At 41.4% G+C, this 21,569-nt stretch overlaps 1 protein-coding gene across 1 annotated transcript in view; it reads left to right on the plus strand.

Moving 5' to 3' along the window:
- The window catches only part of LOC142100955 (phospholipid-transporting ATPase IC-like), a 70,098-nt gene extending 49,646 nt beyond the window's left edge, over positions 1–20,452 (plus strand). The window contains exons 22-28 of the mRNA XM_075184894.1: positions 1,711–1,999; positions 3,831–4,054; positions 5,999–6,082; positions 10,001–10,246; positions 12,058–12,196; positions 13,459–13,589; positions 15,126–20,452. Coding sequence (XP_075040995.1) covers positions 1,711–1,999; positions 3,831–4,054; positions 5,999–6,082; positions 10,001–10,246; positions 12,058–12,196; positions 13,459–13,589; positions 15,126–15,356 — 1,344 coding nt within the window. The 3' untranslated portion in view covers positions 15,357–20,452. The remainder of the gene's footprint in view (positions 1–1,710; positions 2,000–3,830; positions 4,055–5,998; positions 6,083–10,000; positions 10,247–12,057; positions 12,197–13,458; positions 13,590–15,125) is intronic.
- Positions 20,453–21,569: the final 1,117 nt, after the last annotated feature.

The following is a 21,569-nucleotide window of genomic DNA, read 5'->3' on the forward strand; positions in this document are numbered from 1 at the left end:
CTTCCGTGATGCGTTCGCAGTGAATGTCGGGCGTGATGACATCATCACGCCCGACATTCACTGCGAGCACAGCATGGAGAAGCGCAGAACAGTGACGAAGAACAGAAGAGGATTCGACTCCAAGGGGAATTGAAAAAAAAAAGTTTGTATATATATATATATATATATATTATATATATATACAATCACTTTTTTTTTTACACACACACACATATTATATATATATATATATTTATCACTTTCTTTTCACATATGACCCACCCATCTCCCTTTGTATTATATAATAGCTGATAATGAGAGGGAGAGTGTGATGGCTATAAGAGACAATGGAAAAGCACGGGTATATGTGACAACACCGATCTAATGTAATAGGGAAAAAATCTGTAGACTAATAATGCATTATGAATTTTAAAATTCACATCAAGTGCCTACTGAATCACAATAAAATACTGCCTGGAACAATCTATGTAAGTGTCATTTGCAATAGAGACAAATCTGTTGGCTTTTTCAGAGGGTGAATACTTTTGCAAGTCATTGTATTTATAGTGTGGTAAAATGCTCTGGTTTTCGCCTACGCTTGTATTCTTAACTCTCCAATAACCATCATTTACGAAGCCACAAAAAGGCATGTTGGACCCACATAATGTTTTGACTCAATGTGCCTATTGTCTGCCATATGCATACAAAAACATTTCATTGCAGCCGGTATTGTCCCACAAATCCATAGACGGTTTCATGGTCAGTCTAGGAATTGTGCTTCTGTGGCCGTTATGTCCTTATGATTACCTTCTATTTGGGTAAGGCTTTTACTGAATTAATTGCAGTTGTGTACTCTTAAAATGATACATGGAAGTGACCACTTTTATATCGTTCAAAGCAAGTCGCTGTTAGTCCTCTTATATGGAAACAGTATCTTTATTAGCACGGATAAGTGGAGGTGTTGCCCATAGCAACCAATCAGATTCTAGCTATCATTTATATAGTACATTGTAGATAGATGAGATCTGATTGGTTGCTATGGGCAACACCTCCACTTATCCGTTTTAGTAGCTCTACGCCTTAGGTTCGTCAACCTGACATAACCTAAAATAATGCAGTTTTTGCATACTCTCTATGTCTGATGCCACACATTCTATTGCTCCACATTTTGTACCGATGAGATCAGACAAGGTCAAAACAGTTGTTTTCAAGTTGGATTCATGACTCTGTTTCTGTGGCTGTTTCTATGCCGTGGAAAGGGCGGCTGCATTTGCACTAGGGGCAACTAAGATGCAATTTACAGGATTCCCAGGGTGAAGGTTATACCCTTTCTTCTTTGGTTCTGGCGTAAAAAAAATCTTTCATTAAATCTTGATGAGAAATATAACTTAGTGTATGCTTGATGCTGACATTTGATAAATTGTAATATACGCTATAGAGAACAACATGAAAAGTGAAAGCTTGTTATGTTGTCCACACATGTACAAATTGATGATTTCAACTCCCCCAACATTGATCCTTGTGTGGAGCCATAACAATAATTTGAAACATTAAAATTCCAATCAGGATCAGCCGGATTTTTATTAGAGATGATGTTGATTCTCACCGCGCTGTATGATTGGATCTGTGCAAATTACCACCAGATCTGGTCATTCCGCAACTATTGTCTCTGTTACATTAAATATATATTTCAAACACTGTGAGCTCTTATCTGAATGATTACCCAAACAGAATGAAATCTTGCTTGAAAAGAAGAAAAAGAAAAGAAGGAGGTTACGGCTGAGATTTCCCAAGACCGAATACCAAAAGCAGAAGGACCTGCAACAGAAAAACCAAACGCATCTCCTGAAAAAGGAGAGACAGCGACACTTTGTGGACCTGGCCAGCGAGTGCAACTCCGCCATCTGCTGTAGAGTCACTCCGAAACAGAAAGCCATGGTCGTAGACTTAGTAAAGAAATACAAGAAAGCCATCACCTTGTCCATCGGAGACGGCGCTAATGATGTCAGCATGATAAAAAGTAAGAGAGTAACTGGGTTATCTGCAAAATATTACTTGTTAATTCTTGTAAAATTTCAGATCAAATTCTGGAAACAATAGTGACAGTTGTCTTAAATTACACACATTGGATATCTTTAATCTTCTATAATTCAACAGCAATTTAGTTATAGTAAAAAAAAAAAGACACAATCAAATACATTTCTATTAAAAGCTATACAGACATAGGACATTACACTCCAACATGACCTGACCACTGGACATGATCATAATACAATTCTATTACACTGTATACAGACATAGGACACTACACCCCCAACATGACCTGACCACTGGACATGATCATAATACAATTCTATTACACTGTATACAGACATATGACACTACACCCCCAACATGACCTGACCACTGGACATGATCATAATACAATTCTATTACACTCTATACAGACATAGGACACTACACCCCCAACATGACCTGACCACTGGACATGATCATAATACAATTCTATTACACTGTATACAGACATAGGACACTACACCCCCAACATGACCTGATCACTGGACATGATCATAATACAATTCTATTACACTATATACAGACATATGACACTACACCCCCAACATGACCTGACCACTGGACATGATCATAATACAATTCTATTACACTATATACAGACATATGACACTACACCCCCAACATGACCTGACCACTGAACATGATCATAATACAATTCTATTACACTATATACAGACATAGGACACTACACCTCCAACATGACCTGACCACTGGACATGATCATAATACAATTCTATTACACTATATACAGACATATGACACTACACCCCCAACATGACCTGACCACTGAACATGATCATAATACAATTCTATTACACTATATACAGACATAGGACACTACACCTCCAACATGACCTGACCACTGGACATGATCATAATACAATTCTATTACACTATATACAGACATATGACACTACACCCCCAACATGACCTGACCACTGAACATGATCATAATACAATTCTATTACACTATATACAGACATAGGACACTACACCTCCAACATGACCTGACCACTGGACATGATCATAATGCAATTCTATTACACTATATACAGACATAGGACACTACACCTCCAACATGACCTGACCACTGGACATGATCATAATGCAGTGCTTTCATGTTACATGTTACTTTCAGCAGAGTTTAAGAGGTGGCTTTATTCCTATACAGCATGTTTGTCAAATTAATTTTCTATCATCTGTGAAGAAAAGTTAACTGAGTGAATGAGGGAAAAAAACAACTAATGTAAGTTTAACAGAGGTGGGGGTGAATTGTGTAGGTTTGTGGCACTATGTTCTGTTTGTAGTGCAACTGTCAAGGCCAATGGATTGGGTTGGGCTAGGGGGTGGTATGGTTGTGTGCTTACATTAGGCCTGGCCTTCCTGTGGCTCTTCAGGTGTTGTGAAACTACAAGTCCCAGCATGCTCTGCCAACAGATAGCGAGCCGATAGTTGTCAGTGAATGCTGGGACTTGTAGTTTCACAATAACTAGCGAGCCACAGGAAGGCCTGGCCTACAGGCTTCAATTATGTAATGCGGGACTTGATAAGGTATTTAACTGTACGTATCCATGCTTGCTCTGACTGTATGTAAATAAAGCTTAAATCTGCAGCTTCTGACTGGCCATTTCCTGGTGTAGCCAAACAGTCCAGGCTTGGAGTAGCAGGAATTGATGATGAGCAAGTTTATGCTTCCAGCATGTGGAAAGGTGGAATCCTTTGTTCTTTCATGTTTGCTTTGCCCAGTAGTGAAATTGTCTTTATGTATTTTGCAGCCGCCCATATAGGCGTCGGTATAAGTGGACAAGAAGGGATGCAGGCGGTGATGTCCAGTGACTACTCCTTTGCTCAGTTCAGATTCCTCCAAAGACTGATTCTGGTCCACGGCCGCTGGTCGTACATCCGCATGTGCAAGTTCCTCAGTTATTTCTTCTACAAAAACTTTGCTTATACGCTAGTGCACTTCTGGTACGCCTTCTTCAATGGATTCTCAGGTCAGGTACTGTAGAGATTGGATTTCTACTAAACCACATCAAATATTGATTATATCAAGCATTATTATTAAACGTCAATTAATATAAATTAAATATTTATTAAGACAATAATGAAGGTTTCCAACACAAGAAAGGAGTTCGTATTCTATATGGGAACTCTGAGTAATATGGCCTCTAATCGTACTAAAATCAAGTAGCAATTTTGGGCACCAAACGTCACAGTGCCGTGCAGGGCAATGTAATAAGGACCTATCACAGTTTATTAAAGGTGTGAAATTAGCACCAGCATATTTACATGGAAATGAGATAATGTTATCTTTATTAATTATTAAACTCGTCAAATTTTAAAAAAAAACATCATCTAATGTTTGGGCAAATATACAGTATAATTTACCTAATGGACATTATCATCATCATCATCATCACCACAATTTATTTGTATAGCGCCACTGATTCCGCAGCGTTGTACAGAGAACTCATTAACATCAGTCCCTGCCCCATTGGGGCTTACAGTCTAAATTCCCTAACATACACACAGACACACACACACACACACACACAGACTAGGATCAATGTTTGATAGCAGACAATTAACCTACCAGTATGTTTTTGGAGTGTGGGAGGGAACTGAAGCACCCGGAGGAAACCCACGCAAACACAGGGAGAACATACAAACTCCACACAGATAAGGCCATGGTCGGGAATTTAACTCATGACCCCAGCGCTGTGAGGCAGAAGTGCTAACCACTTAGCCACCGTGCTGCCCATTATTTTATTCCTTATTATTATTAACTTAAAAAAAACAGCCAAAGCAAGAAGATACCTATATTCTGATGTCATAAAACCTTTAATATACTCTGAAACAAAACCAGAGAAAAAGCAAGCCCGCGCTCAGTATATCCGATATTGTATGTGGTTCCAGCTGCGTAGCAATATAAATGTATACAAAACAAAAAGACAGTTATCAGCGCTTATCCTTTAAACTGCATATCTGTGTGTGTCTAGCAAAATGAAAACATGAGGTATTAGTTCATATTTTGATCAAAAGACTTAAGCCTGCATCCCAACGTCAAGGGTACCTCATTATATGCAGGTCCTACACTGACCTATATGCTTTAAACACCATTAAAATGCAGTTAAAATCAGATGCACTCACCTCCCAGGTATAGGGGTTTACATCTAGCAAGGGCTGGCTTGTGAGCCACACCCAAATGTGCCTTAAATAGGCTTAATGGACAGCTGCTATGGCAATAAGGCAATATTATGAAACAAAACCAGAGAAAAAACAATCCCGCGCTCGGTATATCCCACATTATATATGGTACCAGCTGCTTGGCAATAAGCCCACGCTCGGTATATCCCATATTGTATGTGGTACCAGCTGCGTGGCAATATAAATGCCCATATATGTATACAAAACAAAAAGACAGTTGTCAGCACTGACAACTGTCTTTTTGCTTTAATATACTCTACTTTATTGTTTACAGTGGATACAGTGGCTCATGTTGAGTTGAACGCAAATTGCGTTTGTGGCGTATAATAAGCTGTTTATTCACTTCAGAGGATGCACACAAGCCACTAGGTTAGGTAATAATGCTTTATGCACTTGTGCAGAAGTTAAAAAGCGTATTATACTCCATAAACCCAAATTGCGTTCGAATCAACAATGAGCAATACTGTGACCCCTCAGTTTCTATTGATTTGGGCTGATTGGATCTTACTTGTCTTGTCAGTACTGCAGTCTTGGTAAGTCATTTAGATTCCCATTTAAGGTGTGTTTGACTAGGGTCTGAGCACCTTATTTTATTCAGTCTTCATCTCCTGCTCATCCACGTATTTATTAGCCAATCAGATCATCAGAATGTTCACAGTACTCATGTTAATATGTTAGTGATGACCTGGTGTTATTGGAACCATGTTTAATTTCCAAACTTATCTTCTATTGTCAGACGGTATATGACACAACGTTCATTTCTCTCTACAACCTTCTATACTCCAGTCTTCCTGTAATTGTTGTGGGACTAATGGATCAGGTATAGTATACAACAAAATTACTACACTTTACAATGCAGATTATGATTTTTTTTCTGGTATTAGTTGTATAGTGCATTTTACAAGAATATTAAATGATATAGTGAATGGGATATGCCCATTACACAATGCACAGCGCACTCTATTATCTCCATTACACAATGCACAGCGCACTCTATTATCTCCATTACACAATGCACAGTGCACTTTATGATGTCCATTACACAATACACAGCACACTCTATGATGTCCATTACACAATGCACAGCGTACTCTATGATTTCCATTACACAATGCACAGAGTACTCTATGATGTCCATTACACAATGCACCGGGCACTCTATGATTTCCATTACACAATACACAGCACACTCTAGGATGTCCATTACACAATGCATCGGGCACTCTATGATTTCCATTACACAATGCACAGCGCACTCTATTATCTTCATTACACAATACACAGCACACTCTATGATGTCCATTACACAATGCGCAACGCACTCTATGATTTCCATTTCACAATGCACAGAGCACTCTATTATTTCCATTACACAATACACAGCGCACTCTATGATGTCAGTTACACAATACACAGCGCATTCTGTGGTGTCCATTACACAATGCGCAGCGCACATTATTATTTCCATTATACAATGCGGAGCACACTCTATTATCTCCATTACACAATGCACTCTATTATCTCCATTACACAGTGCGCAGCGCACTCTGTGATGCCCATTAAACAATGCACAGCGCACTCTATTATCTCCATTACACAATGCACAGTGCACTCTATTATCTCCATTACACAATACACAGCGCACTTTATGATGTCCATTACACAATACACAGCATACTCTATGATGTCCATTACACAATGCACAGCGCACTCTATGATTTCCATTACACACTGCACAGCACACTCTATTATCTTCATTACACAATGCACAGCGCACTCTATGATGTCAATTACACAATACACAGCGCACTCTGTGATGTCCATTACACAATGCACTCTATTATCTCCATTACACAATGCACATCGCACTCTATTATCTCCATTACACAATGCACAGCGCACTCTGTGATGTCCATTAAACAATGCACAGCGCACTCTATTATCTCCATTACACAATGCACAGTGCACTCTATTATCTCCATTGCACAATGCACACTGCACTCTATTATCTCCATTACACACTACACAGTTCACTCTATGATGTCCATTACACAATGCACAGCGCACTCTATTATCTCCATTACACAATGCTCGCGCACTCTATTGTCTCCATTACACAATGCACAGCGCACTCTATGATATCAATTACACAATACACAGCGCACTCTGTGATGTAAATTACACCGTGCACAGCGCACTCTATTATCTCCATTACACAATGCCCATCGCACTCTATTATCTCCATTGCACAATGCACACTGCACTCTATTATCTCCATTACACAATGCCCATCGCACTCTATTATCTCCATTGCACAATGCACACTGCACTCTATTATCTCCATTACACAATGCACAGCGCACTCTGTGATGTCCATTAAACAATGCACAGCACACTCTATTATCTCCATTGCACAATGCACAGCGCACTCTATTATCTCCATTACACAATGCACAGGGCTTTAAGGCAATGCAGCCAATGACAGCAACAAACTCTAGCAGCTTTTTGGAACTCAAGTAAGCTCACATTGGCTATCCATGAAGTACTGCAGCTGATGAATCTGCCCTAGGTGTTGCCCCCCATGGGAAGCAATGCCCACCTCCCCTCCAATCCTCAACCAGCCCCAGTGCTAGGCAGCCTGGGTTGTTTTCCACTTTTACAGTGGGGCCACAAGTGGGGGTACACATTGTTATAGCGAGAACCAGCTACAGACTATTCAGTGCCAGGTTGGTGCCTCTATGGGGGGTGAGGGAGGCCCTCAAAAACAGTATCCCCACCCCCAGAAGCTGCAAGCCCTGCTTTTAAAAGCTCTGGATCTCTTCCTGACCTCCCTGGGATGTGGTGGCCAGGGTAATTAACAAGACTGGGCCCCTAGTGTTGCAAATTTGCCCCCACCCAGTGGTCCCAGTAATGAACAGGTGTCCTTAAGAGACTTGCCCATTATATTAAACAGGTAAAGGAAGACAATTACATGATTTTGAAATACATTTTAATCTAATAGAAGGCTCCCCAAAGCCCTCATTCACCACTTTATTCATTATAAACAAAATGTTTTTACTTACTTAATCCAGCAAATGGGGGGGAAAAACACTACGGATGACAGGCACAGAATCCTGGATTCCACTATACATTTTCCAATACTGGCTGGTGGTGAAGATCCTTTATGTGTCTTTATTTTTTTACTCTTTAGTTATAATGGGCAGGAGTCTTAGTGACCCTGTCTGTTATCCTGGGACTACTGGGATGACAGAGTTAATTGTTACTATACCCTGGCTCTCCCAGCGCAGTGGAAAAGGAAGATACACAGTGCTTTAAAAAGGGTTGGCAGTCTCTGCAAGGGGCTGCCCATAGAGGCACCGACCAGCCTGAAGCTAGCTGACACTATAGCAGGGGTGCTCCACACCCCTGTTATAACGGAGACCAGCCCAGGCTATCTCTTGGGTTGGTTGGTGATTTGAGGGGAAGGGGTGTGCTGGATGTGTTTTGTCTCATTCAGTTTAAGGACCAGACACGACTCTCGCCCTCTCTGAGTTGGTGCAGAACTCAAATCATTGTGCTGCGGGTGAACGGCTGGGCACAGTAAGCTCTTACTCTGCAAAATGAAATCTTGTTTCTGCACGGTAGAGTGGAACTTTATTTAGCATGCTTTTTTTCCCTTGTTGAACAAAGATTATAAAAGCGATATAAACTCTTTGGACAGAGGATCGTAGGATCATTTCAAAGATGGTCTGGTGGAAGTTTGTTACTTTCTTCTGATGAGACTTAATTAGATTTTTGGACAATATGGAAAAAAAATAATTGGTCATAGAATACTTTTGACAAAGATCTAAAAATGACTTTGGAATTTAGAAACCCCATGAGACATCATATATGATTTTTGCATGTTGCATCCATTGACACATTTTGCTATTCAACCTGCCCCTTCTAGCCATGCCCCCCTGGCAGATTTCATAGCAACATAGTAACATAGTTGATGAGGTTGAAAAAAGACACCAGTCCATCAATTCAACCTATTTTGGATCTCCTGCGATCCTGCACTTATATTTGAAATTAATCCAGAGTAAGCAACCGCCAATCTGTTTCAATTGTGAAAATCCCCCCAGACTCAATATTGTAGTCCGGTGTGTGTGGGGAAGGGGGAGCAGCAGGGGCAAACGCAGGATTTGTAGAGGGGGTTTCCACACCACACCGCCAGTGGGCGTGACCAGCATGCATGGGGGCGTAGCTATAATTTTACACAGTGCTTAGCTGCTCTCCAACTCTTCCTATCCCCATAATATACATGGGCAATGCTGCATGCACTACTGTTAGGTGCACACAGCTCTCCTTTTTCAAGCAGAGCTGTGTGAAGCGGGGGCAAGGGTCCAGCCACCTCAATTATACAGTGCCCCAGGCTTGGAGGGAGGTTTCCAGGCACTAGGAAATCCCCCTCAGTTTGCCTATGGGGAGGGTGCATCATAGGATGCACTTGCTCAGGGCTTCATGCTACACATCTTGCTGAGTTTGGGCCATCATCATGTGTGAATGTCCAGTGTGTAGATGTCACTGCATACCTGGGGACCCCTGTACAACTTTGCTAGGACTAGTTATGCCCTTGCTCATAAGAATGAGGGTACAACAGGACTGTCTTTATTAAATGCATCACAAAACAGGCTCATTACATCACAAATCATGTTTGCATGCAGATATTTAGGGCATGTATTTCCACTTACAATATATCTCCTTTTTCCTACAACAGGACGTCAGTGACAAGCTGAGCATGCAGTGTCCAAGCCTCTATATTCCTGGGCAGACAGGTCAATTGTTCAACTTCAAGAAATTCTTCCTGAGTCTCTTACACGGCACGCTGTCCTCCCTCGTCGTCTTCTTCATACCGTACGGGGCTTTCTGGCAAATGACCACGCAGGATGGGATAGTAAATTCAGATTATCAGACATTTGCTTTCACAACAGCTACAGCACTTATTATTATTGTCAATTTCCAGGTGAGTCCATTTCAAAAGTATTTTTTTCCCTGATTATTACAGCAAACCTCACAGGTACATATAACTGTATTGGTATAGTACTCTGAACAAATGCACCTTCTGCACAGTTATCTCAGAAACTCAAAAGTTGTTTGTCTCCCGGTGCGGCCAGACTGGCAGACTGCAGAGCAGACAGCAGTCGGTGTGGTTGGATGGGAAGACACTGGTTCGGTGACTATATACTTTACGCGGCAGTCACCCCCATATAGCTACTTGAATAGCTATGACGGGTTTAGGCCGCCAGACCTGAGAGCTTTCCAATGCACGCTGTCAGATATGGTGGACAGGCGTTTGTCCAAACTTTCGGCTTCCACCTCATCAGGAGAAGGAGTGCTCCCCCACAAATAGGGGTGTGGCCAAGTCATGCTGTTGGCGTGCTCATGCCATCTGGGGCCATGCTAAGCCCCTCTTCTGAAATCTCCTCTGAATTGCCGTACACACAAGGGGCAGGTGCCCGCATCACCTGCTCACCATGGTGAGCGGGAACATACCTCCAACTTCCCAGAAGTCAGGACAAACGTGCCGACCACCAGGACAGCAGTGCAGTCAGCGCCGTAACTAGACATGTTGGTGCCCTGGGCGAGACAGGGCACCGGCGCCCCTCATCTAAGTGGGAGTGGCATTTGACAAGTGGGTGTGGCCAACCTAATGTTTGGGTGTGGCTAGCACTTTACTGAAAGAATTCATATATATATATATATACACACACACACACACACACACACACACACACACACATAAAACCCATTAAACCCTGTCATTGTGTGTTATATAAAAGAATTTGACCTACTGCTCCTCTTTTTTCGTCTGTTCCAGCGGTGGAACTAGTTAGGTCATGTTTTGTAGCTCACATATGTTCTACGATAAAATAAATACAATTAAATATAAATAAAAATAATAAATTTTATATATATATATTGATGAAAATAAATAAAAAAGAAAATCCATACATAAAAATAACAAGATATATTAGAGTGGTGGTATATAAGTGGGCTTTCCACTGACAGGAAGTTCGGAATTTGGAACGCATTTGCGTTCCAAATGCTAATGCAGGATGCCGCTCGGCCGCAGCTACAGCGCCGTTCAAGCTTCCGATGCCAGGAACAAATTGTTTCTGGTGGGGGAAGCTGTGTGTGATTGAGCCAGGGCACAGAGGCAGGTAGCGGGCGGCTGCTGCGCCCCGCACCACCCTAGTTACGGCTCTGAGGACAGTCTCCTACATCGGGAAAGTTGGAAGGTTATGGGCTGGGTGCCAATTGCAGGTAACAAATGTATTCCATAGTTGACAACTCTCCCGGAATGTCTGGAAGACTCCCAGATTCTGGGTAGGTCTCCTGGACTTCCGGGAGAGTATGTCAGCGTCCAGCATCTGCCCACTTCCTAGTGAAGTCCAAAATGCCGTGATTCTTCGGGACTAGTGGTGTGAAATGTTTGTGTCATTCCGCCACGGGACCAAAATGACAGTATTTGCTGAGTGCCGCCTCCTGCCCCCCCACCTCCCCCCGGTAGCTCCCGAACGCTGACTTCGAGAACTTGGCAAGTATGATGTATTCCCCCTATGAGCGAGGGCTGCCCCAAATAGCAGGCGCCCAAAAGTGGACAAGCCCTTTCATTTGAGACACCTAAATCACTCCAATTCCAATGAAGCACGGCCATTTCTAGCTATAATCTAAGAACTGATAATTCACCACTGACTTTTATCTTATAGTTGTGATTTTGCTTTAAAACAAGTTCATGCTAACTTACATTTATTTATTTATTCTTACATGCAGATTGGGATAAACATGTCGTATTGGACCTTCTTATTCGCCTTTTCAGTGTTTGGAACCATTGTGGTTTACTTTTCTATTACATATGACTTACACAGTAGCGGAATGCATATCCTCTTCCCCTCCTTGTTAACCATGACAGGTATGTATCATGAGCAGGGGGTTATGGGACAGTGGAAGGGGGGGGGGGGTGATGAACACAGGACCAGGTGTGACCATAGAGGTACAAGCTTATTCATGCAGATATATCATTCTAGGACAAAGACGTACACGGGCGCTGCTTTGGAATAAAGTTCTTTGAAATTCTTGTGATTATGTACAAACAGATTCTGTCAACTGAAAGTTGAAAAGAAACATTATGAGACACAATCCCTTTTGTGCATAGCAAGGTCAAACAAGCAATTAAACAACAGTAGTTGCTTTCATGTGCATTAAAGAAAAACTCCAGATCCAAAATAGTTTCTTCTCCTGAACTAGCGGAATGGGGGAAACCCTGTGTCCCCTGTAATTCTCCACAAACAGCAACTTCAAAGCCAAACATCTCAATGTAAGGTGTGAGCTAGAAGTGATTGGACAAGGCACCGCTTGCTCTTCCTTGAATGTCAGAAGTTCACTCAGAAAATCATTCAGAAGTGGCACGCTGCATTCTACCATATTTTCAACAAAACACATCCCATATCCAAGAAAGCATCTCCCTAGTTAGAATTTTTTTATGCTCTCGACATATATAGTACAGTAACATGCACATTGAGAGACAACTTTGCGTCAGGCCCAAGTCAGCATTGTAGCAATAATACGATATTCATTGAAAAATATCTATTTATCACTGTCACTCGAGTAGCTTGTTCATGAAGTTTTTCCATGTATTTTTATTTCATAGGCTAGGTTCCCATAGTGTCCGATTTAGGGTTAATCCTAAAATTGCAACTTTTGCAAAAAATGCGTCCCTACACTTATGCTTCTGCGACTGTATTTTGATTTGCACATTTCTTAAGATACGGGCAAATTTAAATAGAGTGTATAGATACGTCTGCCACAAAAATGAGGCCATCTGCATCAATCAACAATAAATATAAGTGTGAGTTAAAATCGGACGCATCTCTAAGGGGCGCGGTTGACGTGTGTTTCCATGCTTTGATTGTACTAAACTAACACATTAACGCCCTAATCCGCCTCTCCAAGTGGGTACAAGTATGAGATACACTCAATTTGGGTGCCAGTTTTGTACGTGCGCAGTGCAACAAATTTTATGCAAGTTGCGTTTTTACATGGTGCAAAGACGTCCAAATCCAAACCAGGCCCAAAATGTTTCTTTTCCCTTTATATTTGTCTAGTTTAATTAATAAGTTCTTGTAAGTAGGTTTCAGAGAACTTAAAAACACATTTTTCTTTATTACAAACCAGGAACTGTTACAAATGACTTAAGACAACCATATATCTGGTTGACCATCATTTTAACCACTGCCGTGTGTCTGCTTCCGGATGTGGCAGTGAAATTCTTGTTAAAGACAGTCCGGCCTTCCGAAAGTGACAAAGTAAGTACAGTAGCCATTTATTGCTAACATTATCAGCAATCAATGAAATGGATTAAATATATGATTGAACATATTTTAACAGAATCACCAATATTTTGCTATTTTCTCTATTGAAAGAGACAATGTTCAACCTGGAAATGAGGGGGGGGGGGGGGGGGTGGAGGGGTATTAAGTGGTGTCATGGGTGACGTCTGACAGCTTCAAATGCCATATGTGCTTGTACACCTGAAAGGTCAATAGCTGGTAGGACACTTGTGTCTCTCACACCTAATACAGTCTCCTGGGGATGGTGAAAGTATTATGAGATAATACAGTAGTGGGAACATTGGCAAACCGAGGGGGGGGGGGTGTTCCTAGTGCCTGGAAACCCCCCTCTAAGCCTGTGGCACTGTATAATTGAGGTGGCTGGACCCTGCTCCAGCTTTACACAGCTCTGCTTGAAATTATAGCCACGACCCCATGCATGCTGCTCACGCCCACTGGCGGTGTGGTTTGGAAACACCCCTCTACAAATCCTGCGTTTGCCCCTGAGGAACATCATGTAGCAAACCGTTAAGCAGGAGTGATGTCAGAGACTCCTGCCAGGGGTATGCAGCAAGTAGGCCCGATGTCAGAAACAGGCTGTGAATAGGATAATCCATTCATTAGAGCCTTGGTCAGGGTGAGGAACAGTACAACCATTTTGCCCCATAGCAAAATTTTGGTAAGGAAACTGCAATGCCTTTCTAGCTTCTGGGGCCCCATGACATTGTCGGGCCCCCAGAGTGATGTGAACATGACATGGTCACTGCTTCCCAGGCAGCACTTTTTCTATGTATTTTACATTTTTAAGCTAGTTCAATTTTGATTGTGCTCCTTTCAATTAATACAGTCTCCCATTTTGGGACTCAAAAAAAAAAGGTTGTGCACCTCCATAGCCCACCATCTTGGAGTAATTTACTAAAACTTCTAACAAGGAAATGTTGCCCATAGCAGCCAATCAGATTTTAGCTATCATTTATCAAGTGCATTGTAAAAAATTATAGCTAGAATCTGATTGGTTGCTATGGGTAACATAGGAATTCTGGAATTTCTCTTCACTCTCTTTTCTTTCTATCTCTTATCCGTCACTGAGGTCTTTCTTTAATGGTGAATGCATCAAAAGAGTATTATTTGCTTTACTCCTGATTGTCCGTTGCTATTTTAAATTATAGTGAGATGACAAAAACTGTGTAACATAAAGAGATTTGGGAATTAGACACAATGGGGCTCATTCACATTAAGGTGTAACATTTTGTCCAGATGCATGCTGCACACACATACACTTTTTTCCACCGCTGAATTGTAAAGTAGGGCTAGGCCCCGCCCCCTCAAAACTCTATAAATAAGATCACGCATTTCACATTTTTCTCCCTCCAGAACAAAATGGTTTTTTTTATCCAGGTACGCATTTCGCACTGGATTTGTTTCTAATTCTAAATCAGCCCTAAATAGTGAACTGTCATCAAACAGGACTTTTTCTCGTGCTTTAACGTGACCTCTTATTCTTCTATTAAGGTCCAGAAAAATCCACAAAAGTACATACATAAAGAACCTCCAGAACGAGACGAAGTCAGCGCCATCCAACGGGGTATATCTATTCGTCGTTCTGCGTATGCCTTCTCCCACCAAAAAGGATACGGTGATCTTATCTCCACCGGACGGAGCATACGGAATAAGAAGACAACACTGAATGGCGTTTCGGACAAAAATACTACAGGGAATCCTGGATCTGTTGAGAATAGTTGATTAAAAGAATAAGAGAGAATATCAGTGACTTTTTTTTTCTTTAGGCGTATTTTGAATGGGTGGAAAATAGTAAGCAGGACAGGTACTCATGTTTACAAGGAATTCGAGGAACACAATATTTAAATATACCTGTTACTATGCTTCTTTTATGACCTTAATAAATTAAATATAGGTATATTTTATTTTGGGGCTTGACATGAAATCCAATTTGCAATTTAAAATCCATTTCATGCAGTCTCCTAATTTGTTTTATCCTCTATTGATGTCTATAGCCCCGGAAATACTGATAAGCGATAAGAGTGATGACGAATTACAAGTTAAGAGAGCTGTAGAATTTCATGTGTACTGATCTTACATAGGAGAGAGCACAAGTAACTCATAACTTAATGTAGCATCAATTAATAATGAAATTAATAAATCAAGGTAGTGGGGTGTGGCCTAGTGGACCATGGGAGTGGAAGCTGAGAGCTTAAAGACCAATTATCTTGAAACACAAAGTTGGACTGACCCTGGTAAGGGTCCCAGGAGGTCTTCGGACTACAAGATGAGCAAAACAGAGGTCAACTCCACAGCTGGCAGGACTGACAAAAATGCCCATACTTAGACCAAGATAGAGCAAGTGGACCCACAAATTCATCACTCCCACCCAGGAGTGTTTCAGCTGCCACTGGAGATCCTACGGCAAGGCGGGAGACACAGAGAAAGTGGGAGAGGCTGAGCAAAGACTCTCTACAAAGTAGATCACTGATCTACTCACAGGGGCAATGGAACAATTTTCTATACAATTGGTGGGTCTGTCTTTGTGAGTAGACGATAATAACCTGGAAGATTTCCTGTAGAAATGGCTCTTAAGACACTTTGAAAAAGAGGCATTCACTGACCATTTTTTGGTGGAATAAGCCAATCATCTTCCCTACCCAAGGGTAATCCTCCAAGCACCTTTATAACCAAACCCTTTCATTCCAGAGACAGAGATACTATACTGCTAGAGGATCCCAAGATAATGATATTGCCTAATATTTAAGCACATGCACGTTGCAAAATTCCTCCAAGTGAAAAGGAAGCTCCATGTGTTTCAGCTGTCGTACTCCATTCTATATCCGGCCAGATTGCAAACTGTGGTGGATAACCATTCGAGAGGTTTCACCAGTCTGATGGGTGCAGAGGACTGGTTGCACCATAATTATACTGAAAGAAGAGAGGATTGTTTCCTAACATTATTCCTATCTCCAATGCAACTATACTGTGTCTGGATGGAGAGCTTCCTCCATAAGTATCACCCCAATAACTTGTATGTACTGTAATTATGTTTGAATTTTGTAGATTTTGCAATGCCATATTTTGGAAATATTACTCATGTCTTTTGAATTGTCTTAAAATGCAAAGCGCCTTATGCTGGGATGGTAATATTTGCTGACATATTCGATGTGTTTCCTTTCATCTATAGTTGTTTGAAGGACAAATTGGTTTGCCGATATCTGCCTGTTAAATTGGCTGCTGGGACCTTTAAGCCCCTTTAAATCCTGTAATTACTTTCTTCAGTGGACAAAATGTGTCTCTTTTGAATTGCCTTAAATGTGCCTATGCCAGTTTCTAATAGAGGCCATTGTTCTCTGTCTCCAAAGTCTAGGACTCTTCCTAGCATTCGTCATTTCTCTTCAGTATAAGTGAGTTAGGTAAGTTTTGGGATAGAAACGTGCCTAGTTTGGATAAGGGTATGCTGGGTAGGAGAGTGAGAGCTTGGGGTGTTGTCGGTTGGACGGTACAGGGTTCACTTAGAGGTGGACACATAAGTGCCTTTATCATACATAGAAAATAGCGCACTTGCGTCCTTATGTAGAGGCGGACGCATCTTGTTATGTGAACATTTCAAAAGGAGCACTTACGCCAAGCTGCCAGTATGTGTATGTACGCTTGACAGAATCGTAGGATAGGCAATTGTATAATGGTAGGATAGGCAAGTGTATAATGGTAGGATAGGCAAGTGTATAATGGTAGGATAGGCGAGTATATGTTAGATCTTAATTCATAGTGGCATTACACTATTTACAAGAGACAATAATATCTTATTTAAAAAAAAGTGAAAGTTGCATTTGCCATATTTATCCCGCTGTTTATCCCTTTAAAAATGAAAATGGGATTCAGCTTTCCTGCAGCAGTCCGTATGGTAATAACAAGCAATATGAATAGATGACCGCGACTTGAAATAAAATAGGTGCAATGCTAATGTTTTCAGTGCTGGTCAATCCGCAATCAGCCAATCGGAACTGATAGTCATCAGCATCATCACATATATTTGCACCTGTCCTCCAACACTCGCCTCTTGAAAGGTATATATGCATCAATGTGTAATTGTTCTGCAATTATGTGCACACACCCTTACAGTCCTCAGCTTATCTCCACCTTCTCTCCACCAATCTCCCTCTCCAGGCAAAAGGAGTTGTAAGAAGTCGCAGATACAATGTATAGTACTTTGAATCCTATTGGAAGAAAGGTGTCATAAAAATAATAATAATAATTATTATTATTAAACATTTGTTCCTGACATAATTTGCCTAGTAAAGGAGGGAAGTATATTTTTAGCCGTGAAACAAGCTGTGCATAGTGTGGAGATTTTATAGTGCTCAACACACAAGATCCTAGTATGGAGGTCAGGTTGTGTTTATTAAGGCTATGGTAAACAATTTACCTTTCATTATTATCGCAGTCTCTAAACCTCCTCCTTACAGCAGTGAAATCCTTAAACAGTGCGTGTCCTTTCTAGATGTGTCTCCTCATAGCCCGTTGGTGGACCTTGATATATGGAGGCTTAAACATCCTTTAGCTCTCCAGCCACTCCATCATGCATAACACCTTATACAGAAACGGTTTTGGAGATATTTCGGACCCCTTCACTTTTTTGGTTACAGTAAATTTAAGCAGGGGCGGACCTAGATTTTTTTTTTACAGGGGCAATTTAGTGCCCCTCCCCTTTTTTTTTTGCTAATAGCATTAGTGGCAACCCTCTACTGCTAGGGAGGGCAATTGCCCCGATCAACCCCCCCTCCTGGATCCACCACTGGATTTAAGCATACCAGGCAATTGTTAGGACTCTGCAATATATGGAATCTGGCCTGTAGTACCTCTGTACTACCAGAGGTGCTGCTGTTGTACTCGGACCATTCTCCTATCTTGCAGGAGTTAATCTCATTTACTTCTGGATGCTAATCACCTATGGCTGGCCTTTAAGAGACTGCCTTTCCCTGCAACCTGTGCAGTTCATCAATTGTCCTTGCTGCTGCTGGTTGTTTGTTAAACCCTGAGTTTGATCATGACCTGCTGCTTGGTTTTTACTCCTGTCTGTTCCTACATTTTTTGCACGACTGCTTGTGACCCTGACCCCTGGCTTCGATTTGACCTTCCTCTTGCCTACTCCCTGGTACATTTCTGGACCTCCTGACTTCTAAACCTTTGGCTTGCCTGACCCTCCTTTGCTTGTATCCCCTGTGCATTAACCGGTGCCTTATGCCTCCTGGCTACCATGAATCCTGATACCTGTGTCCATCATCTGGTGCCTTGTACCTCCTGGCTATCTGGAATCCTGATACCTGCCTCCATCATCTAGTGCCTAGTGTCTCCTGGCAATTGGGTAACTCTGTCTCCTGGTCCCTGCATCTGAACTTTATAGTGTCATAAGAATTATACCTGGTAAACCTGTTACCCTGTGCTGCAGTTTACCCTTTATACCTTGGAACCTGCTGCTTGCATTGACTTGCCTTGCCATTCCCTGCATCTATACCTATCTATGTTATCGGAGTATACCTACCATTTCTGTTATTGAAACCTGCAAGGAAGTGAGTTGCCTTGATAAAGACCCCAGGAGGGTCGAAACACGTTGGCTGATTTGCTGCCCCCCACTGTGATTTGATGTGTGATACTAACACTGGGAGCCTGCGGTGATCTGGATGAATCCACAGCATATCATCTTGATACACTCAGAACAACAGTTTGCTCTGAGAACTTACATATTGTATATACTTCTATCTGTGTGGAAAGTGGAGAAATGACATTTGCAAGAAAATCTAACTTTTTAATGTGGACTCTTTTGGGACTCATGTTACCATAATGTGTATGATTTGAGTATTATTTGCAGCACCAAGGGTAATAGGTATCATATTTTATTGCATATTTGCTCTTTACAACTGTCTGCAGCAATTGGCTCCCCGTGTATCTCTGCCTTAAAAAAGACACTGTGTTTTTTTCAAACATTATTGCCTCTCCCTGGAGTTTGCACTAGGAGTCATAACAGCAGTGGTAAATTTTGGAAGCACAAACACTTTTTGGTTGACCCAGATGAGGACAGACTCAGAGTTTTTGATGGAATGGGAGGGATACTTTACACAAAATGCTCAGACGGTGCATTCGGCACCATTGTAGGATGCTTTTAAAAAGTTCCTGAGTGGTTCCTTTATATCTGGGGTAAAGACAAGAAAAAAATCTCTAGATCAGGAATGTGGCAGATGGGAGCCGGAAACATCTTCTGCCTCAACTCCTGTGCTTCTGAAAGGGTGTACTGTCCAAAGGTGAGGACATAGCTGGAATTCTTCAAAGGCACTACCCGGCCCTGTATATTTCTACAGCTAAATCCCACCTTAATAATTCCTTAGATTATATAAACATTCCGGGCAGACTGGATTTATGCCAGATAACTCCAGTCAGTATTAATTTAGGGAAGAAAATGACTTGCCTACAAATTAAACATGATAACAGAAACAAAAGCTTTACTGATATCCTTAGTAAAAGATTACTGGTGAAAGAGCAGATCTGATCTATATGGACGGAATCCAAACGGGCCATTAATAACTAGGGACTGAAAATCATGCTGATAAATTAAACTTTCATGTGTTGTTTGCAATGTTGATGTGTCTATACTACAAAGTTCTACCTAACTATTCTCCTTATGATCAGTGTCATGATGTGTGTAATATATATTTGACAACTGGATGCATAACTGCACTTACAAATCTGTATAGCAAGTCGGTGAGTCGGGGGGAAATGATTTCATTATATATAATGCATTGGAAAAGTCAATAAAAGATTAAATTACAATTTAAGAAGCTGTCCCTTGGATCATGTTGGGTCAAAAAAAAGAAAGGAGATTTTATTTTATAATACAGTGGTTAACACAGGGTATTTGTGAGTGAAATTAATGAATGAATGAATTAAATAATTAAACTTATTTTACATACAGAAACTAAAATGTCCCAGATTAATATGAGGTTTCAGTTGAAAACATAGGTATAATAACTACCCATATTAGCACAGAGGTGTAATAATTACCTAATACAAATATTAATACTGTAACTATTTAGCTTGATCAGCTGCACATAATATATTTAGATAACTAAGGGTTACACTGGATTAGTCCAATAACAGCATACTTCCCAAAAGGTCTGTGCCCGACAGCAGGACAGGGGGCGTGGCCATGTCCCAAATGGGGGGTGGCCATAACACAACTAGGGTGTGGTCACTACTCCCCCCAGAGTAAAGCACTAGGCTGCCCGTTACATACATCCCTTCCCCCAACTGTGACGAAACGAGTGTGATAACACTGTAACCATCCTGTTCTCGTTTCTCATATAATGTGGATTATAACAAGTACATTTTATAGCCATTGCTTTTGTTCCCCAGCTCACCAGACTACAACTGCATTCCCTAATTACATGTGGCTAAGGGGACATTGTAGCTCAGTGTAAATATGTATATTGTGTATTGTATATTGATGATGTGGCAGTGTGGTTGTTATTCATTGTCTTGAAAGTGAAGCCAGGGGGTTATGGGTAGGGATCAGGTTGAAAAATACTGGCGGGGCTAAACCAATTAGTGTCCATTGTTCTCACCAGACTAGTCCAGACCGGTCACCTAGCAGGGGGGGTTCTGTGGAAGGACAGCTCATATTCACTCCCCTCTCCAACCCCCCTTAGTCCAGCACTGACCAATGGTTAAGAAGAATAGGCCCAGGGGTTTGCTTAGGGAGGGGAAAACACTGTGAAAATTTGACCCTCGATATAAGGAGCCACTCCAGGGGGGGAGGTGGTGTTAATTCTGGGATTTCATTCATTGAAGGTGCAAGATCTGGTTTTGAGTTGTCGTTCTCTACTAGAGTCTAGATATGAAGCTGAGAGAGAGCCATGAGTCATCAAGTCTGGACAGCCAGGTAACTGTAACTCCTTC

This window comes from Mixophyes fleayi, chromosome 1, assembly GCF_038048845.1.
Source record: "Mixophyes fleayi isolate aMixFle1 chromosome 1, aMixFle1.hap1, whole genome shotgun sequence".
Classification (NCBI taxonomy): domain Eukaryota; kingdom Metazoa; phylum Chordata; class Amphibia; order Anura; family Limnodynastidae; genus Mixophyes; species Mixophyes fleayi.